This window comes from Furipterus horrens, unplaced genomic scaffold (assembly GCF_987537825.1).
Source record: "Furipterus horrens unplaced genomic scaffold, mFurHor1.1.pri manual_scaffold_4, whole genome shotgun sequence".
Classification (NCBI taxonomy): Eukaryota; Metazoa; Chordata; class Mammalia; order Chiroptera; family Furipteridae; genus Furipterus; species Furipterus horrens.
This window is the reverse complement of record NW_028327174.1, coordinates 8,598,754-8,621,569: the sequence shown is the minus strand read 5'-3', so window position 1 is coordinate 8,621,569 and position 22,816 is coordinate 8,598,754. Positions and strand designations below refer to the sequence as shown.

Genomic DNA, 22,816 nt, shown 5'->3' with positions numbered 1-22,816 from the left:
CTTTTATTTATTTTTTCATTTAAATTGGTTTTTATTAAGTGTTAAAATAATGGTACATGGGAAATCATGCATTTTCTTTTAGATTTATTTTCTATTTTTAATTTTTATCCTCTCTTGCTTTTTTTAAAAGTTTGTTTTTCCTTTCCTTGTTTATGTGTTTTTCACATTTTCTGTTGTTTGGCTTCTTTGTTCCTCATATATTTTGTTCCTTTTTTTTTTTTTTTTTAAATTTACTTATGTTTTTCTCTTTTTTTTGTTTTTTTGCTTTTGGAAGGTTTCCCCCCCGCCCCGTGGATGGTTTTGTTTCCCCCACCCTCCCCCCACCCCCGGCCCACCCCGCGGGGCCGCACCCCCACTCCGGGCTCCGCCTGGGACCCGGCAGGCAGGCAGGCAGGCGGCGCTGGCGAGGTCCCGCGGCTTCATACGGGGGTGGTCCGGCGGTTGGCTGTGTTGGAGTGGAGAGAGTCTTTGTTCTCCTTCTGGATACAGTTGTGAACTTGGAGGAAGCTGTTATCCCTGTCGGAGTTGTAGGTGGCGGTGGGCGTGGTGGCTGCCTTCAGGGGGTCCCTGCTGAGGGTGTACATGGAGATCTCCGTGGACGGCAGGGTGTTGAAGCCCTTGAGGCCCACGGGGGAGGCGTCCCTGGAGTGTGAGGGCTCGGTGGAGCGGGAGCTGGAGCGGCTGCGGCGCTGGTAGCGGTAGCGGTAGCTGGGGATGCGGGTGATGGCGGAGGCCTGGAGGTAGTCCGTGGCGCGGGCTGTGGCCCGCAGCTGTTTGTGCCGGTCGATAAACATGTGCACGGCCAGCACACCGACCATCTCGGCAATGATGAAGGACAGGGCCCCGAAGTAGAAGGACCAGCCGTACGAGTAACTATTCTTTTTGGAGTCGCTCTTGGAGGGGTCTCCGGCATTGGCAGATATGTACACTATGATGCCGATGATGTTACTCAGACCTGCGGGGCACGGGATGGGCGCGGGGGGTTGGGCGGGGCAGAACCAGAGAGAAGGGTGTTAGTTTCCAAGCAGAAGCCGGGCCCTGGGCAGGATTCAAGGACAGGGGCGGTTGGATGGCCCGCTGCTCTCACGGTGCATGGGTAGGTGAGTATATAGGGATGTTGGCAAGCATCACCCTAATATGCTGTCATTCCATGTGGAGCGAGCCACAAAGGGAAGAGCTCATGGAAAGGTACGGAAGAGGGGAAAGAAGAGCGAGGCATTCCACAGCTGCTGAGCAGCAGTAATAATATATATTGTTCATTGAGCATCTGCCACCTGTCTTCCCTGCTAAGTGCTTTACAGGGGGTTTGCAAGTGAGCAAGGGGGTCACAGAGAGGTGAAGGAACCTGCTCAAAGCTGCACAGGGATTTGAAGCTAGTGTAGCAGGGGGTTAGGTCTGGTTCCTGGAAGCAGACTGCCTGGATTCAAAGCCTTTGGCAAGGTAACCTTAGTCTGCGTTGCTGGATCTGTGGAATGGGGATAATGATAGGACGTGCTCTCGTAGGGCCACAGAGAGGACTAAGTGAATCGATGCACGTGAAAGCTGTTAAAGCCTGGGACCTGGGAAGTGCCGCTTGAGTGTTAGTCATTCTTATTAAATGTCTCATGCTGTAGCCCATGTTCTTTTTCTGGATTTGGAAGCAAGTGTGACTTGTCATGTAACTGGACTGAAAAAGTGGTTTGGGGTGCCTGCCTGCTTTCACCTGGGTAGGGTAGTAAGGAGAGAGGGCACGTGAGGATAGGCTTAGTACCCTGAAAAGGCCCTGGGATTTGGGCCCTTTTCTGAGAAGTGGGAGGAAGGTAGGCTGCTGGGCTAAGGGACAGGGCCTGGGATGTTTCAGAGGACTCAGTGGGCTGTGCGGGGAGGGGCGGTACTCAGGCACGAGATGAGCACAGTCTGCCTTCCCCTCAATACAACCTGTTGCTAGACCTGGATACTCCTCCCTTCCCCCCTCTCCTCTCTCCGCCGGGTCCTCCCAGCCATTGAGCACCCAAACCTCAGCCTTCTCCCCGCTAGCAGACCTGGGCTCTGGCCTGTCTGGCTTCATGGCCGTTACCTGCAGACACGAAGAAGATGCCGGCGCTCAGGATGATGTTGTGTCGAGTCTTGTAGAACTCGCTGGCTGCGATGCAGAGTCCACCCATGAAAAGCAGAATCACACTCAGGATTGGGAAAATGCTCGAGGCCCTTACGGCCCCTGCAGAACGTGGAGGGTCAGGGAGAGAAAGAACATGGCTGTGAGACTGAGGCGAGCAGGAGGGAGGGAAGGGCAGCACACAGGCTTTATGGACACAGGACCAGAGTGGAGGTTGCTTAGCAATACCAGGGAGGAGGGAGAGGGGGCAAGCCACCGCCCAGCTCCCAGCCCTTCCGGGGCTCATCTGTGTCTACAGGCCCAAACTCCAGTGCCCCTTGAGGCCTACAGGGCCCCATGTGACTTGGCCTCCCCAGTTCCAGCTTCATGCCTATATTCCCTCTTGTCCAGCCATGGCGAATTTCCTGTATCATGTCATTGCATGCTTCTGACTTTGACATACTGAGCTTTCTCACTAGAATGTTTTTCCTGCTCTTTTTAGACTCAGCAAACTTCTATTTATTCATCAAAACCCCACTCCAGGTTCCCTTGTCCATGAAGCCTTCACTGACATCCTGAGGCAGAGGTTTTAGCTCCTTCATCTGCTCTTTGTGATACTTTGGGAACATCAAGAGGCAGTGCAGTACAGTGGTTAGGAAACCACATGGCCTGGATTTGGAATCTGAATGTGGCTTTAGCATTTATTAGCTGTATAAGTTTGGGTATATTGTCTTAAGTCTCTGCCTCAATTTCCTCATTTATAAAATGGGCATGGTAACAGTGTCTGCCTCCTAAAATTGTTGTGAGGATTGACTGAGTTGATTCTGATAATGCACCTAGATAAGTCTTTGAGGGCATACAGTAAAGATTTTCTGAATGAGAGTGTCCAGGTGGGCATGCGTGGTGTGAACCCTAGCTGGGTGAGAGAATGAGGACATGGGGTGCGGGATAGTGGGGTTACTCTGCATTCTTAGCACTCCTTCTCCTCCAGGCAAGATGGCACTGCCTCCTCCCCAGACCTGAGTGGATGTTCGCTCCCTGCAAGACATTTCTAAGATAAGGTCTGGAGCAGGGAGATGCATTGCTCTTGACAACTGGGAGTCCAGTGAATACATACAGACGGAGTGCCAGCCACTGTGCCAGGCTCCACTGTATCCCCAACCTGATCCCTCCGCCCCCAGACACCTGAACACGGACATGTGTCTGCTTAGGTGTGCACACTCACAGCTACCTACATTCTCATCTTCGTAAGCAAGCAGGGATGGTGAGAACTCACTGAACACCCCGGAGAGAGAGAGTATTTGTCAGGTGCTGAGTGTGCACCTAACAAACATTACATAATTTAATCCTCACAAGAGCCCTTCGGGGCATGTTTCTGAGCTCCAACTGACAGGTGAGAAAACTGAAGTTCAGAGAAGTAAAGTAACTCGCCCAAGGCCATCCAGCTAGTGAATCAGAAGGGGGATTTTTCAGGTAGTCCCACCTGAGTTCCAATCCTGGCTTTGTCCCTGACTATCTGTGTGACCTTGGACAAGAGTTGAGCTCTCTGAATCTCAGTTTCCCCATCCCGTAAAGTGAGAGGAACAGTAATACTCTCCAGCTCACAGGAATGTTGGAGGTCCTGCTGCTCAAAGGGCAGTCTGAGTGCCAGCAGCGCAGGCGTCATGGGGGAGTTTGATTGAAATGCAGATTCTCAGGCCCTATCATGGGCCTACCTCCTGAGTTGGAATGTACATGTTAACAAGATCCTCATAATAAGATTTGTTTGTGCATGAAAGTTTGTAAGGATTAAATTGGATAACATCTGCATTGTTTTTACAAGGAGTACAGTAAAACATACAATTTTTATTATTTCTGATATCCCTCCCCCTTCAGTCCAGGCACAATTTCCCCACGAATTGTCCTGACTTCGCACTGGGGCTGGCATAGTTTTAGTGCCAAAATCTATCACAGGAAGCAGAAAATACCTGATTTGTTTCATGAACAACTATTTATTGACCTATGAGTAAGCATATGGAAGTACACAATACCTACTAATACTGATGGAGCTCTTCCTATGTCCTGGGCCCTCTTCTAAGTGCCTCCCATGGATTAACCCATTTAACCCTCATACTAACCCATGAAATCATGGGCCTTGGCTTCCAGGAGATCACGCATACCTAAAGCAGATGTTGGCAAGGTTTTTCTATAAAGGGACAGATAATACGTATTCTGGCCCTATGGTCTCTGTTGCAACTACTCAACTTTGCCACAATAGCATGAAAACAGACATAGACAATATGTTAACAAATGAGCGTGGTTGTGTTCGAATAAAACCTTATTTATAAAAACAGTTGGTGGGCCAGATTTGGCCTACTAGTCGCAGTTTGGCCACTCCTGGCTGAGAGCATGGTCTGGAGCAGGGAGATGCATTGCTCTTGACAACTGGGAGTCCAGTGAATACGCACAGACTGAGAGCCAGCCACTGTGCCAGGCTCCGCGCTGGGCATGGAAGGCAGAGGAATGCAAAAATAGGCCTGGTCCATGTTTTTATAAAGCCCGCATTCTCATGAAGAAGATATACGTCATCAGACAATAACATAGATAGATAATTATCAACCAGGATAGTGTTATGAAAGAAAGATACGCACATGACACCATGAAGTAAGGCACATGACAGGTTAATGTTCACTGAGTGCTGAGTGTATGCTCGGACCGTTCTAAACACTGTACATATTAGTACTCACAATAACCCCATGAAGGAGTTTAATTACCCCTATTATATGCAGGCTAAAATGGGGGCATGGAAAGGTCAAGTCATTTGTCCAAGGTCACCCCGTGAAGAAATGGAGGAGCTCAGTTTGTGAACCCAGGCAGTCTGACTCTGCACTCGGTGCGCCTAACCACCGCACTCCCTATACTACATGCCTGTCGGAGGCTCCTCTGAGCTCTGTGGGCATCAGGGAGGACTTCCCTGAGGCAGTGCTATTGGGGCTGACCTCTGATGGATAAGGAGAAGCTAACTGGGCAGAACAGAGGCAGGGTGTGGAGAGTGTTCCGGGGAGAGGAAGCAGCATGAGCAAGGGCTGGAGGAAGCATGGCTTGTTCAGGGGATTGAAAGGAGCTGGCTCATGAGGAGTTGTTGGAGGGGCTGGCAGAGGGGAGGGTACCGGGGGAGGTGAAGCAGGCTGGGGCCAGGCCACGCAGGGGCTGGTGGTCACCAAGGACCCGTGGGTCATGCTCCAGAGCAATGGGAAACGTTAAAGGGCTTAAAGCAGGCAGGACCCGTGCAGTCTGATTTGCATCTGTAAAAGCACATGGGTGAAGAGGGGCTTAGGGCGCCTGCAGGGAACCAGGGAGTAGGCTGCTGCAGCCACCCAGGCAAGTGGTGACGGTGCTAGGACCAGGGTGGGTTCAGAGGGTGTGGGCAGAGGGGGCTGGGCTTGAGCGGTGTTGGAGAGGAGAATGAGGACTTGGCGATGGGTGGATAGGGGCGGAGGAGAGAGGGGCGTTGACGGTGACATCTAGGTCACAGATTGCTGGGTGGGTGGGTAAAACCGCTTGTGAGATGGAGAGGGGATCAAGCCTAAGGAGTGCGGGGCGGGGAGTCAAGGTTTGGTTTGGGACATGCTGAGTTTGAGGTGTTCTGGGAGTAGGCACGTGAGGTGTGGAGGGCAGTTGGGCGTGCAGGTCTGGGCTGAAGCTGTAAATGCAGGGTCACGGAGCTGAGCGCAGAGGGGTGTCCCCCTGGAAGAACAGTGTTTCATGACTGGCTTGGGAAGACCTTGGGCACATCCCGTGGTGTCCCCGGGCCTCTACTTCCTCGTCTGTAAAATAGGGTCTGAAGACTCAAACTTGGTCTATCTTACAGGGTTACAGTGATTAAATAGGAAGAAGGACGTTGGAAGCTTTTGAAAATCCAGAATGTTGGTAAGTTATAAACAATTTATTATTTTCTATGCTGGTGACAGAAATGAAAAGTGTCATAAGTACCCAGGAGGGAGTGACATCTTGCCTTCTGGGTGTGGTGGCCTAAGCTGTAAATTCCATGCCGATCCTCTTTTGACCAAATCCTGCAGACAGGCCCTTTCCCCGTCTAGTGCCCAGGGGGGGCCCTGGCACGCACGGCCATTCTGCTGTCCAATCCCTCTTCATGGTGGCCACAGCCAGAGGACAGGGCAGACGCCTGACCGGGAAGGCCTGGCAGTTTCCTCACTCAGTCAGGCAAAGGAGGAGGGGTGCTCTGTGAGGGTGGGGTGCTGGGAGGTCAGCAGACGCCAGCCCGGCACCCACTCTTTGCCTGACTCTCCACGGAACCCAAGTGTGGGCTTTGCCTTCTCTGGGTCCAGGTCTGCACTCTGGTGGGGTTGGACTACGTGATCTTCAAGGTTCTGTGTCCCCCACTCAGCCAGGCCAGGCCGCTGCCACGCCTATTCCCTGGGCCAGCTGTGGCCTTCACTCAAAACTGCCATCATAGTCAGGTCTAGGGAGGGGGGGGCTCCTGATTTTCCGGGCTCAGTGGTAAGCTCCTTATGCCTGTTACCCCATCTGGGATTTGCTCCATTTGAACAGGATCAGGATCGAATCAGACGCATTGGGTTGGGAGGAGCATCCAGGCTCTCGGGCATCTCTCCCTCTCTCCTCCTTCCACACTGTGCTCCATGGGGTGGGCAGGCCGAGACTGGGAAGGGACGGGCTGCAGCAAATGCACGCGTGAGTGCACGTGTGTGAGTGTGTGTGAGTGTGCGAGTGTGAGAGCATGAGGACGTGTATGTGAATGAGAGTGTGTGAGTGTGTGCGAGCGGTAAGTGTGAGAGTGGGAGGATGTGTGTGCGAATGAGTGAGTGTGCGAGTGGGAGTGAGAGGATGTGTGTGTGAATGTGTGTGTGAGTGGGAGGATGTGTGTGCAAATGAGTGAGTGTGCGAGTGTGAGTGGGAGGGTGTGTGTGAATGAGTGTGTGTGAGTGGGAGGGTGTGTGTGAATGAGTGTGTGTGTGAGTGGGAGGGTGTGTGTGTGAGTGGGAGTGGGAGGATGTGTGTGAAAATGAGTGGGAGGGTGTGCGAGTGGGAGTGGGAGGGTGTGTGTGTGAATGAGTGTGAGTGTGTGCGAGTGGGAGTGGGAGGATGTGTATGTGAATGAGTGTGTAAGTGGGAGTGGGAAGGTATGTGTGTGAATGAGTGTGAGTGTGCAAGTGGGAGTGGGAGGGTGTGTATGTGAATGAGTGTGAGTGTGTGCGTGAGAGTGGGAAGATGTGTGTGTGAATGAGTGTGAGTGTGTGTGAGTGGGAGTGGGAGGGTGTGTGTGTGTGAATGAGAGTGAGTGTGTGTGTGAGTGTGAGGATGTGTATATGAATGAGTGTGAGTGTGTGTGAGTGGGAGGATGTGTCTGTGAATGAGTGTGAGTGTGTGTGAGTGGGAGGATGTGTATGTGAATGAGTGTGTGCGAGTGTGCGAGCATGTACGGGTGAGAGTGTGTGGGGGAGAGAAAAGAAAAGAGAAGGAGAGGAGGAGGCAGGAGGGAGAGAAGGTGTGGTTGGAGGGGAGAGAAAGACCTCAGAGAAAGTGGAAGAGGAAAAAGAAGATGGTGGGTGAGGCGCGGGAAGAGGAGTCGAGAGCGGTGGTTGGGCTCCAGGTGCGGACGGCTTGGGGTCCCATCCTGGCCCTCCCACTGCCTTTGTGGCCTCTGTGCCTCCCCTTTCTCATGTGCGTAACGGGGACACCAATGGTGCCTTTCTCTTAGGGGGCTGTGCAGATGACCGAAAGTAATGTGTAAAAGTGTCCGGCCTGGCACAGTGAATGTTTGCTACGTACGGAAGGAATGTGGGAGCCCCGTGAGCGTCCTTTGGGAGCACCACCTGTGCAGGTCCTGGGGCTTTCCCAGTGCCTGTTGTCTCTGCGCTTGGGGGGCAGCCGCAGGAGCTCAGGAGACAGCCTGCCTGCCTGGTGTATCTCACTCCAGTGTCGCCTGCCCCCCGAGCCTCAGTTTCCCCCTGTGCCGCAGAGGGAGGGTCAGACACCTCTCCCAGACGGCTGCTGCGGTGAGGAGTCCTGGGTAAACACGTTTTAAGTGATTAGAACTGCGCCTGGTACCCGCGCGCACCGGGAAATGCTTCTCCCACAGCAGAGCGTATTGTTGCTGTTTCTCCCAGCCTGCGGTTACCTGCGTTGGGGTTGGTTAAAGTGTAGGCTGTGACTCATGATTAGCTCGTGAAGTCAGCAGGGTGGCTGCAGCCAGCACTTAAATGAATGAGCAAGGACAGAGTAGACACTGCCGACGTGTGCAGAGCTGGCGAAGGGCAGGCACCGTTTTGTGAACACTGGCGCCGGCTGCATGGATGTGAGTGAGCACCAGTTACAGCTGGGGAGGTTCCCCAACTGCATGGTTTGGTCACAGCTGTTTTAGCCACGCTGACCATGATGACCTCTGGTGGGAATGTCTCTAAACAAGTTTGCTAGAAGGGGCTGCGGGGCTGGGACAGTGGGCAGGTGCGCTCAGCCCTGCATAACGTTCCCGGAGGCAGGTGGCCTCCCAGAAAGTGTACTGGGCTGGGGTAAGTCATTTACCTCCCTGGGCCTTGGTATTTCCTCACCTGTAAAATGGGAGGACGGGGCTGTGTGTACGTCTAGCTCCAGCATTTCAGGAGCTGGGAGGATGTGTTGCCGTGCTTCTGAACTCCAGCTTGAAGGAGGAGTGATGGACTTCTCGTATGTGTTCCCTGGGGCAGCTGGGGAGCCCTACCAAAGCACCACGCTAGCCCTTGTCTCATTACATCCTCAGAGTCCCCCAAGGGACTGGTATTCATCCAGGCTCAGAGAAGTTCTGTAACTTGCCCAAGGCCACGGAACTGACCTCACCTTGAATTATGGCCTTTTCACGGTAAATCCCAAGCTCAGACCTTGACGCCTGGTATTTCCCATACTTCCCACATCTGGTACCTAGGAAGCCCCTCAGTGCCTGGTGGGAATGGCAGAAGGGGATGGGGAAGGGGGGATAGGCAGAAGGGGGGTTCTTTGAGGCTGGCTTTGGCTCAGCTTGAGATCCAGCACCCATCTCCACCTCTGTCTTCATTCTGTGGAGAGGGGGAACATGCCAGAGGGCCCTAGGGAGGGTGGGTCCTCGTCTACTCATTCAGCAAACATCTCCTGGGCCTGACCTGGGACAGGCCTTCTGCTGGGCTGGGTGATGGGTGGGGAAACCTCTCTGCAGCTGCTTAGGGTCCAGGGGGAGGGGGAAGAGTCCCTAACAGAAGTCGTGACATGCAGGTTAGAGAACACAGTGGTCACCTCCCTGTGGCCCAGCCCCCTCCAGCATTCCCTGCCTCAGAGAAGGCAGCACTGCTCCCTGCCTCCCAGCCAGGACTCTTAGGTGTCTCAAGTCCTCTCCTTCTCTCACCTGCCCCCATCCAGGCTGTCCGTAAGTCCTCTGCCTTCAAATACATCCAGAATCTGACCCCTACTTGCTCCCCTTCCCAGCTCCTGCCCCGGGCCCCCACCTGCATTTCTAGCCTGGATTATGGCCATCATCGCCTTCTGGCCTCCCTGCTCCTGCTCAGCACCCATAGTCAGTTCCCCGGCAGAAGCAGAGGGATGCTGATAGCACGGACGTTCGTCCTCACCGCCCTCTGCTCAGAACCGTCCCACGGTCCCATGTCAGAGTAAGACTGAGGCCTACAAATCCTGGCCTCCTACCTGCCTGCTTATGCCTTCCGCCTAACCACGTGGCCTCCTGGCTGTCCCCAGCCTGCCGGCTTCAACACTGTACTGGCTGTTCCCCCTGCCTGGAATGTCCTTCCCAGGGTGCCTGCAGGACCAGACATGCTCCCTCACCTGCTTTGGGTCTCCTTCTGGTGAGGACCTTTCTGACCACCCCACTGAAGACTGAAGCCCTCTTCTTGGCCCTTCCTCTCCCTTCCCTGCTCAATCTGTATCCTTTGTACTTTTCGCTGTGTAATATATGCAACAATAATGGCCAATGCCTAGCGAGAGCTAATGCCTGCTATGGTCCCGGTTGGTGTGAAGAGTTGTCTTATATTGACTCCTTAAGACTCATTACTGCCCTAGGAAGGTACACATGACCGTCGTCCCCATTGGGTCCCCATTGCGAGGAGTCTGAGGCCCAGGAGGGTTAACCCCAAAGTGGCAGAGCCAGACGGGAACCCAGGCAGTGTGTGCTAAAGCCTGCTGTTATGTTCTCCCGCCTCCCATGGTGGCCATGTTCAGTAAATTCTTCCTCCCAATAACCCTGATGCCAGTCCTCCCTGACTTATAGGTGTCGTTCCTGGTCTAAACTTACCCCGGGAACTTTTCTCCTGCTTGGGTGGCCACTGACTCGGGTGGTCAGTGACTCTCTGGGAAGGTGTCAGCTCCTAGTTCAAGTGAATCAAATGAGATCTCTGTTGGCAGGGAAGGACAGGCCCGGCCCAGAGCCCTCCCTCCCCTCCCCTTCTGTTTACTCTGGCTCTGGGAAAAGTGTTTGCTGTAGTAACCTTCATTGTGTGTGTGTGTGCATGTGCAAGTGTGACCTCTGGGTGCCAGCCCCTCCACTCCCCCTGGACGTAGTGTCTCAGGGACAGCGGCGGATGCTCAACCCATCACCTCCAACCCCTGACTCTCCCCCACTGGAGAGCCTGTCCCCACCCTGCAGTCCTGCGCTACCCATGGCCGCAAACAGTGGATTTGGGGTCTAGCATATAGTAGGTGCTTAATACACGACTGGAAGGGAACTCATTTCCTCTGATCCTCTTCCCCTGTTTCAGATCACATTGGGACAGCTGGGAAATACCAGTCCCCTTTCTTGAACACACACACACACACACAAACATTTACCACGCAGGGACCCACACGCACACAAGCACATACGTGCAAACACATAGGCACTTCCACATTCAGACAGACAGACACCCAGACTCACAGACATTCAGACACAGAGACACGGAACACAACACAGACTCTTGCCCTCATGCATAAAGACAGACACGCAGACACATGAACAGTCATAGGAAGTCACACCCCAGTCACCACTGCCTCCGTTCTTCACCATGCTCCTCGAGCTTTGGTAAGGAGGGTTAAGGACAGGGAGGTGTCACAGCAGACACATCCGATGGCCCCATAGAGCTGGTTGGGAAAAACAATTCTGGTCACCACTGGCTCTTGGGTAAGCTTGCCGTACTGAGGGCCGCACTAGCCACAGCTTTGCAGGCCCAGATGTTGGGAGGCCCAGGGTGATAACCTGGGCCTGTTCGAGCTGTCCCTTCCTGTCACTAGGGAGCCCCTGGACTCAATGTCCAGGAGAAGCTGTGGGACTCCTCAAGTATTTATGGGGATTGGGGAATAAACGCATTCATTTATTCACTCATTCATTCATCCCAATACATGTTAACTGGCACTTTCCTTCTGCCAGGCCCTTCAAGAGGTGCTGAACGATGCTCAGAGCTCAGCCTGCCGGCTTGAGAACAAGTGACCCCACCTTCTCTGCCACCCCAGGAGATGAGCCCTGCACTCCCGTCCAGCCAAGCCCACTGGGCACTCTCTCTCTCTTTCCTCTCTATGTCCTCCCTCCAGCTGCCGGATCAAGGATGGCGAGAGTTACCAGGCACCTCATTGACTCCCTCCTCAGCCTCCTCTCCTGAGGCCTCCTTATCTTTCTGGCCTCTAAACCATGAAATCCTTTCATTAGCGCACAGATGCGGCCTGTTTTACAAATGGGAAGACTAGGTTCTTAGAGGTGAAGGCATAAGGCAGAGCAGGGCTGAGCTGTCGCTTGAACTTTCCGCTGGGCAGTTAAGACCCAAGGAAAGAGCACCCGGAGAGTTCCTTGAAGCTATGGCAAGGGCCGCAGTCCCACAACTAACACACGCTCAGGCTTCCGTCCGTTTCAGAAGTGTGTGGCCCTAAGCTAGGCCCGGTGCTGGGCACTGGGGAGTCAGAGGTGGTTCAGAACAGACCCTGGCCTTAGGTGGGCAGAGTCCAGTGGACTGCGCCCCCTGACCTTGGTGACAGCAGGAGCTCCAGCCTCCTTCCTGGAGCGCTCTCTGCCCGTGCCCTGCCCCTCCGAGTCTGAGGCAGGCTGAGTGTGAACGGTCAGAGCCAGCGATGCCTGGTCTTGGCACACAGGGCCCTGGCGTCTCTCTTTGCTGAGCCCCTTTCCACCTTCCTGGATCCCCCACCCCTGTTCCTCCTCACAGTCCTCTGCTGTCCTCTGGAAACCCAGCAGTGTCCTGTCCCACTGCCTGTCCTCAATCATCTGGCCACCCCTGGTCCCGTCAGCCCTGCCTCCCAGCTCAGCACCTCACTTCTCACCAGCACCACAGCTACAACTACCTCTTACTGGGATGGCTGCTACGGCCCCATCCTGGCCTCCCCACCTTCATCATTGTCCCTGTATGATCCCCTGCTTCCGCTACAGCAGCCAGCATTGACCTTCCAAATCAGTGCCTCTGCTCATGGTTCCCGTCACAGTTGCAGTGAAATCCACGTTCTTCCCAACAGGATTGGGCTCCTCTGCTCAGGGACACCATCCATTCGTGCCCTGGGCTCGACCTGCAAACATACTGCCTTGTTCCCGCCTTAATAAGGCCTTTGCGCTCGTCATTCCCTCCTCAGGTATCTGCTTCCCCAGAGTCCTCCTAGTTCCTTCTTCATTTAGAGAAGCGGACCTAATCACCTACCTGGGTAACACCCCTCCCTGCCCTTTGCCCACCCCTGACTCTCCACTCTTCACCCATCCCTTCTCAGTGCTCTGAAACTATCCAGTGGGTGTCTGTACACTTGATTATTGCTTGCTTCTTCCACTGAAATGTAGCCCTCATGAAGGCCCCGACTTTTTTGGGGTCTCCCATACTGACCACAGTGTCCTGAGCAGAGTGAGTGCTTAGTGAGTGGGTCAGGAGTGAATGAGTGAATGAATGAATGAATGAATATTTCTAGAGTGCAAGTCTCAGCTTTGGTGCCACCTTCTCTAGGGACCCTTCTGGAATGACCTCCTCCAGGCTGGGTGAGGAGCCACGCTCCCTTGCGCCCCACACTTCCTGCTGGCCTATGTCATGGCGTACACTTTACGTTCATGGGTCTGTCTCCAGTGAGCCCTCAGGGTCAGGGGCTGCTTGCCTGTCTCTCACAGCTTCCCATGTGGCAGGTGCATCTTGCAGATAGGTTTAACAGACCGAATCCAGAGCTGACTCCAGCTCCGCCCACTCGGTTCAGCCCCGCCCACTTTAGGCACAGCCACGCCCACCTCAGGAGAAGCCCTGCAAACCTCCCTGGGCCCCAGCTCTGCCTGCTCTGTGGGGCAGAGGAGCCTTCAAAAATGATTCTAGCTTCTCTAGCCAACCAGGTTAGAGCTTAATAGATAATGATAGGAACTCACATTTTCCAGCTTTGAAAAATTCTATTGTCTAGCCCAAGATTAGCATATTTTAGATCAGGGGTCAGCACACTATGCCAAATGTGGCCTGCTGCCTGTTTTTGTAAATAAAGTTACATTTCACTGGAGCACAGCCACACTAATTTGCTTCTGTATTGTCTACGCCGCTTTTGTGCCACAGGGTTAGTTGAGTAGTTGAAACAGACTGTCCAGCCTGCAAAGCCTAAAATATTTACTGTTTGTCCTTTCACAGAAAGAGTTTGCTGACCTCCTATTATAGATGCTAAAATGTATTGTTGGATTAAGTCAGCTTAGACCCTTGGATCCTCCTGCACTGCTAATATATGTTCAAGTCTTGTCCAGAGATCCCAAAAATGAACGAAACACTCTAAGCTCTTCTCTCTTTAAGAATAAGAACATGGAAGCATAAAATAGGTGGGAACAGTCACTGAAGAAGCCTATATATTTTCTTCATTTAACAAACAGCATCGATTGAGCATCTGCTGTACTCCAGGAGCTTTTCTAGCCATAGCAAAGAATAAGACCGTCTCTGCCGCAAGCACTTGGCATGTGGCTGATAAAGCACTAAACCGTGGCTGGGCTCCACCAGCGTGGCTCTGGTGGGACTCAGCCCTGCTCCCCCTGCAGCCTCCATGCACAGGCTGCACCTCTGCTGGGCGGGTCCGCCAGGCCTGCCATTTCTCTGAGGGTCCTCCCCACCGGGCTCTGCTCCGCGTGGTCTCCTGAGGGCCACAGACTGTGTCTCATTCATTCATGTCAATCTCAGCCCTGAGCACAGGGTCTAGCATACAGAAGGTCCTCAATCTGCCTTCACACTATCGCCAGACTCCTTCGGGAGCCCCAGACACGGTAACAGGGAACACAACCAAACGGCCCTTTAGGAATTCCATTTAAGAGCAGCGTCCTGCAGGAATTCATTAAAAAAAAAAAAAAAAAAAAAGAAGATGAGCCTTGTAAGATATTTTCCCCCCTTTAAAAAGAAATCTATAAATTACTTCACGTTTCCTTCCTTTCTCTTCCCAGCTGCCTGGCTGACCTCATGTTCCACAGGCTTTCAGGCTGACCTGAAATTAGGTTTGATGTGAAGAGTTATTATTGAAAGAGACAGGTGATCCATATAATAAAATGCCTCCTACATTTTTCATAGAAGTGATCTGAGGGTAATGCTAACCACTCTGCTGTGTGTGTGTGTGGGGGGGGGCGAGTAGCAGGCGGGGGTGGGGGATGATGCTACCAGCAGGAGGGCAGATCTCCAGAAGAGGGGGCCTGAGAGCTTCCAGCAGAGCCTGGGGGCGGCTTTGCTGTCCCAGGTGTCAAGGACCCTCAGCCCCTCTCTTGGAAATCCTTTTCTCAGGGAACAATTCATCTTGTTATTTTTTGCCAATTCTTGAGAAATTTTCTTTGGGACCCAAATGCTTTCTCTTGATAATATATATGTCTCAAGTGGGTTTAAGATCACAGCTATTACATCAGGATTTATCTTTGACTTGACTTCTGGGGGAAGAAAAAAGATCTCATTTATTGTTTTAGTAGAAGTCCTAGTCTGGCACTGCCTGATGAGTTTCTTCATTCAGTTATTTAAGAAATATTTACTGAGGGTGCTGAACTGAAAATACAATACAAACAAGATAGGAAGAGCCCCTGGCCTGGCACTGTTGGTAGGACTATGAGGGAGACAAGGATCCCACAGTGTGATAAAAGTGCTGTGCTCTGGGAATCTGTTCAGGGGCACGGAGGACTTCCTGGAAGAGGTGGTGTTGCAGCTGAGACCTTGAGGATGAGTAGGAGTTTGCCAGACAAAGAAAGGAGGGAAAGGTACTGCAGGCAGAGGGCACCGCATGCAAGAAGGTTTGGCCCCCTGGACAGGAGGAAAGGAGAGAGGTGAAGCTTTTGCTTCCCCTCTGCTGAGACAGGGATCTCTAGCTAGTCCTGGGGTTTGGCCTCCGAACTGAAGGTTGGAGGGCAGGACTGTTACCAGGAAGGAGATGAGAAATTGCATGCACTCACGGAGGAAGTATTCTGCTGTGTCAGCTTCATAATCTGCATCCTCTGGGAAGTGATCAATTTGCTTGCAGAGACCTTTGAAGTTCCCTGGAAAACAAGGGGAGAAAGGATATGTGAGACATCATAGTTTCTGGGGTTCAGTGCCCACTGACCCCTTCCTGGCTCCTCACTCTTCTGAAGCCGGCTCAGGCCCCCTCCCTCACCCTTCACGGAAGGTCCTGCTTTGTCTGTTTGCACATCCTTCTGGCGAATCAAAACAAGCCGCCTCCCCAGCAGTGCTGCAGAGAGACTTCAAAGCCCAACCTTTCTCTCCTGCCCAGAGGCTTCTGAGCTGGGGGACTGCCACCAAGCCTAGGCCAGGCCGGAGGCTGATGAAACATGAACCGGCTGTGTGTGGCCATCTCTGAGCCTTGGCTCAGCTGGGAGTCACTCTGCAATTTGCATGGGAGAAAGCAGAGTGCTTTCCAAAGAAGGCAGACCCCAGACTGGTGCTGACAAGCATTCCCACAGCACTTCAGACAAGCTTGCAAAGCAGCATCCCACCTGCAGCGGCATGGGATTCACGGCAGCGGCCCCCTACAGCTCCAAAGTCCGGGGGGCTGGGGGGGGGGGGGATGATGAGCCCTCACCGGGGCTGGGCCCTCTGCCAGGCTCTTGGACTAGACTCATTCTGGCTCTGCCATCGGCCTGTGAGGGGGTATTATCTCCATTTTACAGGTGAAGAGACTGAGGCTCAGGGAGGCTGAGTGACTGAATAAGTACTTGTGCCAGGAAATGATGGAATCAGGGCTTTTGAGTCTTAAGTCTTTGCTCAGTGAGAAGGTGAGAACTGGCTGAGGTGAAAACCCCCGCCCAATGCCACAGCAGACCCCCACCACGGTCACTAAGTATGTGAGCAAGCTATGGTATGCAATGCAATGTCTGTAAAAGCAGATGCGCAGAACAGAATTTAGAGCCCTGTCTGCTTCGTGACAGCAGGAATTTTGTGTCCCCAGCACCAGCATGGCCACAACAAATGTTGGCTGATGCTCCCTGAGCGAATGCATAATCGGACCCGTGCTGGGCGATACGGTGCAGGGGGTGACGGGCAGGTTTGGGAGCTGCACACACGGCCTCACTGAGATGCCTCCGTTTCCTCACCTGAAAGTGGAGGTCATAGGAATTCTACTTTTGCAGATTGCCACGGAGATTAAATGAGTTGACATATATAAAGTGCTCAGAACAGGCCTGGCACATTAGTGAACGTGCTTTAGGGCATTGCAGCGAGAGGGAAATGGACTTTGACTATATTCAGCCACGGACATTTGGGATTTTTCTGTGACAGTAGCTAACATAACCTAATTAATACTGTCCTCAGCACATGTTAGCATTTATTTTCCTGTAGCATTCTGAGCTACATGGCCCATAAAGAAGGTTTTATTATGTACTATAGAAGTTACTTAAAAACTTTAAAGCATTATAATACAAACCTGTATTATATATTATATAATATTATATTATATATTATATATAATATGTATATTATAATAGGTATATGTATATTATATGTATATAATATAACCTATGTTATATACACCTGCATATACAGGACACAGGTATACTTACATGAAGAGAACTATTTTAGGTATTTCTAGCTATTATTATAGGCTACATGTTACAGAAAAGATGGTCGACCGCCACCCCACTGCCTCCCATTTACTGTCTGTACCAAATTCACCTCCTTTCCCAACTTCTATAAGAAAAATAATTCCCCAGAGCGTATTGGGGCTCTAGGTAACTCCACAGCAGTTTGTAGGGTCCCAGGAGCTCAGCGTTTTACCCAAAATGCTCCCACAGGGCAGGTCTCTTCTCTGGGTGTTCTGGGCAGTCCCTCTTCTTGCTCTCTGCTCCCCCTGACCTTGTTGTCTCCCCACTTCTCTGGCATCCCGAGCACATCTCCCCCCTGCCCTCGCTGCCACTTGGTCCATTAACAGGAGGCTGTCACCTCCCCCTAGCAGCTTCACCCCTTTTCCGAACACACAGCCCTCTCTCCTGAGAAGTGTCTTCATACCGGCTGCTAAGAGGACACAATACCCTCCCTGTTGTTAAAATTACAGATCAGTGCATTTGAAAGCACTTTGCAGGGCACTTCCATTTTCTCTCAACCCAACCCGACAGGTATTCTGTCAGTGCCAACTCTGTGCCAGGCATCTTTATGAAGAAGCCAGCAGGAAGTGGGGTGCGGAGAGCGGTCCTGACCTGCCCCAGATCTCCTATCAAGTCGGGGACCATGCTCAACCCCAAACCCAGGGCTCACAGGTGGGGCCTCCACATCTGTCTTCTGGGTGCTGCACGCCCGCACCTGCTCTCCGCGCAGCCTGGCTGGCCCCCGCGTGAGCCTGCGCTGCAGCCACCCCTGGACTGACCGCTGGCCCCCAGCGCGGGGCCTGGCACAGAAGGGCGGATGGGTGCTTGTTGAGAGGCTGTGCAAAGTGATCAGCTGCCTGGGCCTCTCTGTGAGGTCTGTGCCTGGATATTCAGCTGCCTCTTTGACATCTCATGGTAGATATCTTTTTCTTTTTTTAATTAAATTTATTGAGGTAACACACACGGGTTAGTAAAATCAGATAGGCTTCAGCTGTACAGTTCTCTAACACATCGTCTGTATACTGCACTGTGTGTTCGCCACCCCAAGGCAGGTCTCCATGGTAGATATCTTGAAGGCACCGTGCCCTCCGCAGGCCCACACCTGAACTCATGCTCTTTCTCTCAAGGCCAGTCTTCTGGAGACAACAGCCAGCTCAGCGAATGCCCCTCCACAGCTTCTCTGTGCGAGGCCGAGCCCAGTCATCGTCACCAACATCTCCTCCCGCTCCCTGCGGTCCCATCCATCACGACATCCTGCTGTGCTCGCTTCTTGGTTCCCCTCAAACCCGTTCATTTCTCTCCATTGACAGCATCACCCACCACCAGGCCGCTGTCCTTGCCTCCCTGGAAGACTGCAGTAGCTTCCCCACTGGTCATTTTGTACCACTCTTATCCCTCTCTGCAGAGTTTTCATAGTGATCCTTTGAAAATGTCCATCTGATTAAGCCACCTCCACCTTAACATACTCAACAGCTTCCCAGTGCTCTTAGGGAAAAGTTCAACATCTTTAAGAGGGCCTGACCCCAACTCTGCCTGACCTCACTTCCCACCAACCTCCTCTCTGTGCACATGCCATCTGGGCCTTCCTTCCTACCACAGGACCTTTGCACATGCTTGTCTGGCTTTTGGAGCCCCCACCACATCCTTGGTTGTCTCCTTCCTTCTACCTCCCTCTGCCCCCCTGCGTTATGCTAGTGGGGTATCTACCACCCTGCTGGCTATTCCGTGTTGGCGGGGGAGACATTAAGGCATGAGTGATGCTGGTGGAATGTTCCAGTAGAGGGAAAATTGACCCAGAGAAAGGAGGGAACAATGAAGGAGCAATGCAAGGGGGTATGATGTCCAGGACACAAGTGCAAGAGTGACCTTTGATGGGGTGGAGGGTGGTACGTTCGTTCACTGCGCCAGGAGGGCAGGGGACACCTGTGGGTAGACATGGTGGGAGCTTGTGATACTGCTCTTCTGCTTTTTCTATTTTCTTGATGAAATGGGAAGCAGGACCATCAGCTGAGAATGAGGAATGGGAGGCAGGCTTGGATATTCGAGAAAAAGGAGCGGAGTCCAATTTTTTTCCATGACAGTGGGAGAGAGAATGGACCAGGCCTGAGACATGAAGTATGCATGTTGGTGGCTCCAGGGTCTCTCGTGAGAGTCTGTGCTTTTTTCTCAGGGCACATTTAGTGCATCACTGCAGTTTATGGAGCTGGAGGGTCGCCTTTGACCAGGATGGGGGTCTGTGAGGTTAGAGCAGGAAGACGAGGGAGTGGCTGTGAAAGCCAACGGACCCCAAGCTGGGGGAAGAGCCAGTGAAATGATGGTGCGTCAGTGAGCGAGAAGCCGAGGGCAGGGGTCAGAGAATTGTTAGGGTCGGGCGCTCACAGGAATGAGCTGAATGGGTCGGGCACAGGAGTCCAGGAGTGGATGCAAAAGCTTGAGATTGTGGAATGTGGTTATTGGGAATCTCAGGGTCAAGTGTAAACCCATGAACTGGGGCAGCTCAGGTTGCAAGGAGGTAGGAATGACATTCAAGGTCTTTAGCAACTGGGAAGGTCACCCAAATTAATACACAAGACAAAACTAAAGTTTGTTTTTTATGAAACTGCTAACTAAGTTAAAAGTTGAAGTGGAAATGATTCATCAAATTGTTCTGATAAGTCTGAAATTGTTGGTTGATTTTTAGAAATTATTGGTGTGGTCTTTCAATGATGAGGCTCTCACAAGCTCAATGACGGCCCTGTCGGGCTCATGGTTCGGCACAGGGAACCCCACCAGATGCTTCCGGCCCTTCTCGGCTACAGTGCGAGCCGTTCATCTCAGTGAGAACTGAATGTTAGTACTGAATTTTCTCCCCATAGGGTCAGTCGGAGGACTTCCTGTGGGAACAGCGACGCAGGAGGCGGGGGTTGATGGTGCTGGGAGTGGGAGAGTGGGACGTGGGGGTGGCAAGAGGAAGGGGAAACCTCAGACTGGGGCGCGGTGTGAGGACAGCCGGGCCCTGCCCTCGGGGCTGTAGGAAGGGTTTGTCCTTGGGCCCTTGAGCACAAGTACTTGGGCCGGGCCTCAGGGTTTGCTGCCCTGCAGGGTCTGTGGCACAGAGCTCACCCCCCACCCATCCTTGGGGTGGAGGGAGAGGAGAGGGGGCTCAGCCCCAGCCCCCCCGCCCCCTCTGCCTGTCAAATGCACCAGGAGCCACCCTGGCCCGGCTCTCTTCCCGGGACTTACTGGGGGTGATTTGCGTGAGAGGCAGGATTTCAGTGTGTAACCACGGGCCAGCCCGACCACGAAGGCAGGCTTAGTACCTGCTGGCTGAGGCTGGGGCATGAGGCAGGTCCGTGCTAGACCCTCAGACAATGAGCTGTGCCCCGGGGTGCCTGGCAGCTTAGGGTGTCGGGTAGAGAAAAGCCGAGTGACTTTCAGAGACAGGGAGTCTGGAGAAGAGACTGAGGAATGGTCCAGAAACAGCAGTGAGGAGCGAAGGGGGTCCTGTCACCTCCAGGCCCAGGGGTGTGGGCCATGAAATGCCCCCATGTATGTAAGAGAATGTAGCGGGGAGAGCCAGGCTCCTTCAGAGCAAGAAGAGAAATTGAGAATATGGGGGATTTTGCTGATATTGGGATAAAATTCCAGACAGCCCAGGGCAAGGACTTGGGGGGTGGGTGGAGGCTGGAGATTGTGTTGGGTTAGGGGACAAACAGTAGTGAGGAGTGACTGAGGTAACCTGGGTCCCAGGCCATAACGGGATGGGTAATGGGATGCGTCCCAATGGCCTCTGAGGCTGATGGTGGCAACGAGGCTGTGAGGGTGGCTGGAGGGGTAAGAAATCCCCAGGAGCACTTGGGGCATTGTGGTCCTGGACCCAGTCTGACTAATATGGTGATGAGGCTCATGAGGGGCAGGTGGCACCAGCATCGCTCCCTCACCTTTGGCGGAATTTAAATTTGGTAGAACCTCCGTATCGACAGACCTCACTACCGACTGTGAGGAGTGGTGTACTTTCATCCTGGCCAGGTGCTCAGTGGGTCAAAGCATTGTCCTGATATGCCAAGGTTGTGGGTTCGATCCCTGGGCAGGGCACATACAAGAATCAACCAATGAATGTATCAATAAGCGGAACAACAAAAAAATTGATGCCCGCACCCCCCTTCCTCTCTCTCTCTCTCTCTCAAAAAAAAGGAGTAATGTTCTCTTGTTTTCCTGATGCCAGCCTAGAGTTCTGTATTTCCTTTTGATTGGTGGTCGTTAATCCCAGGGCTTGTATGGTTTCAGGCAGAGATGGATCCAGGTGCTCAAAAATCTGGTGTCGGCTTTTCTCTCAGCTGGCTTCATTCTTAGGCAGTCTCCCCTCCTCTGCAAATAGAGTCTGAGGGCCAAGTGTCTGTCCCTGGGGTGGTGGAGGGAAATCTAACCTGACCCCTGCCCTTCAGGGACACACAGTCTGGGGGGAAAGACAGAAAGCACAGAACACAATGTAATTTCCTGGAATGTAATGTCTCACCCACTGTAACTGAGGGATATATAAGCCTAATAGGAGCAGGGTTGTTCAGCTGACATTTATGGAGTACCAACTGTATGCTCTGCGCTCTGTGCAGCCTGCTGAAGACAGAGGAAGAAATATACTTTCGGTCCCCACAGACCTTGCAGTCTATGTGGGGACAGAAAGCAGATGCTGTGGTGTAGCAGGGTATGCATTGTGACCGAGCAGACCTGTCTGGGTGCACACAGTAGGTGAATAACTTGGTGTCTGAGTGTGTGAGTGTGGACACAGGCCTTCTGAGGAGTGGCAGCGGGGCTGCTACAGAAGGTGGAGAAGGAGTTAGCCAGGTGGGGTGTGTGCGTGTGTGTGTGTGTGTGTGTGTGTGTTGCGGTGTGCTGAGGAAGTGACCAAGGGTGAGAAGGGATTCTAGGAAGAGGGATCAGCAAGAGAAAAGTCAGAAAGTGCTGGGCACAAGGGAGGAACGGACTGTCTCAGGGGTCAGAGAAAGCTCCCCAGGTCAGAGTTGGGGGTAACAGGAAGCCTGAAGGTAGCAGAATGCTGGAGCTCACGGAAGCCGACTGTTGGTGTCTTTCCTTAACTTCCATTAGAAGCTTGGAGTCAGCCACAGTGGGAATATTTACTTGCACCACAGAAACTGGCAAACAGCACACCTCCAGGTCCCCTTCACTGCCCAGAGAGCCCGTTGTCACACATGCACGGCCACACCGCTGGATGGAGGCCATCCGTGTGAGGGGTCGGTGGTGTGAGAACTCAGCATCCCAGTGGGACTGGAGATCTTCAAAAACATTGGTTCTATTTAGAGTGCAGGGTGGGCGAGGGCGCAGGCAGGAAGGGCAGGAGAGGGACAGGGACCACATCCGGCAGCGGCCTGTGGCCCAGCTTAAACTGCCCACTCCCCCCACTCCCACCCCCGGCACTGGCTTTGGAGGACGAGGAGAGAGCGTAGGGGAGACTCTCGGACCTTAAGCTATGAGCGGTTATTCCGCCACGGAGCCCCACAACCACAGAAATCTCTGCTGACCCCCGCCCCAGAAGGGCAGCGATGCCGCAGCCACCCAGAGCCGGGCCAGAGCCTAGTGACTTCGGGCCCAGCCCAGGCAGAGAGGCGGAGGGCTGCGCCCAAGGCTGCCGCAGCTCTGCCTGCGGGAAGTGACCACCTCAGACTGGAAATGCCAGCTTGCAGGTATCAAGGAGCAGAAGAGGAGGCTTCGTCAGCTTTGTAAAAAGCGCATTGCTCTCTCCCAGCACCCGCTGC

The 22,816-nt window shown here is 53.0% G+C and overlaps 1 protein-coding gene across 1 annotated transcript in view; it reads right to left on the bottom strand.

The window, feature by feature from the left end:
- Window positions 1-347: 347 nt before the first annotated feature.
- Window positions 348-22,816, bottom strand: part of CACNG2 (calcium voltage-gated channel auxiliary subunit gamma 2) — a 110,676-nt gene continuing 88,207 nt past the window's right edge. Inside the window, exons 2-4 of the mRNA XM_090272503.1 lie at window positions 15,444-15,527; window positions 2,057-2,197; window positions 348-955 (exon numbers count right to left, since the gene is read on the bottom strand). Coding sequence (XP_090128629.1) covers window positions 420-955; window positions 2,057-2,197; window positions 15,444-15,527 — 761 coding nt within the window. The 3' untranslated portion in view covers window positions 348-419. The remainder of the gene's footprint in view (window positions 956-2,056; window positions 2,198-15,443; window positions 15,528-22,816) is intronic.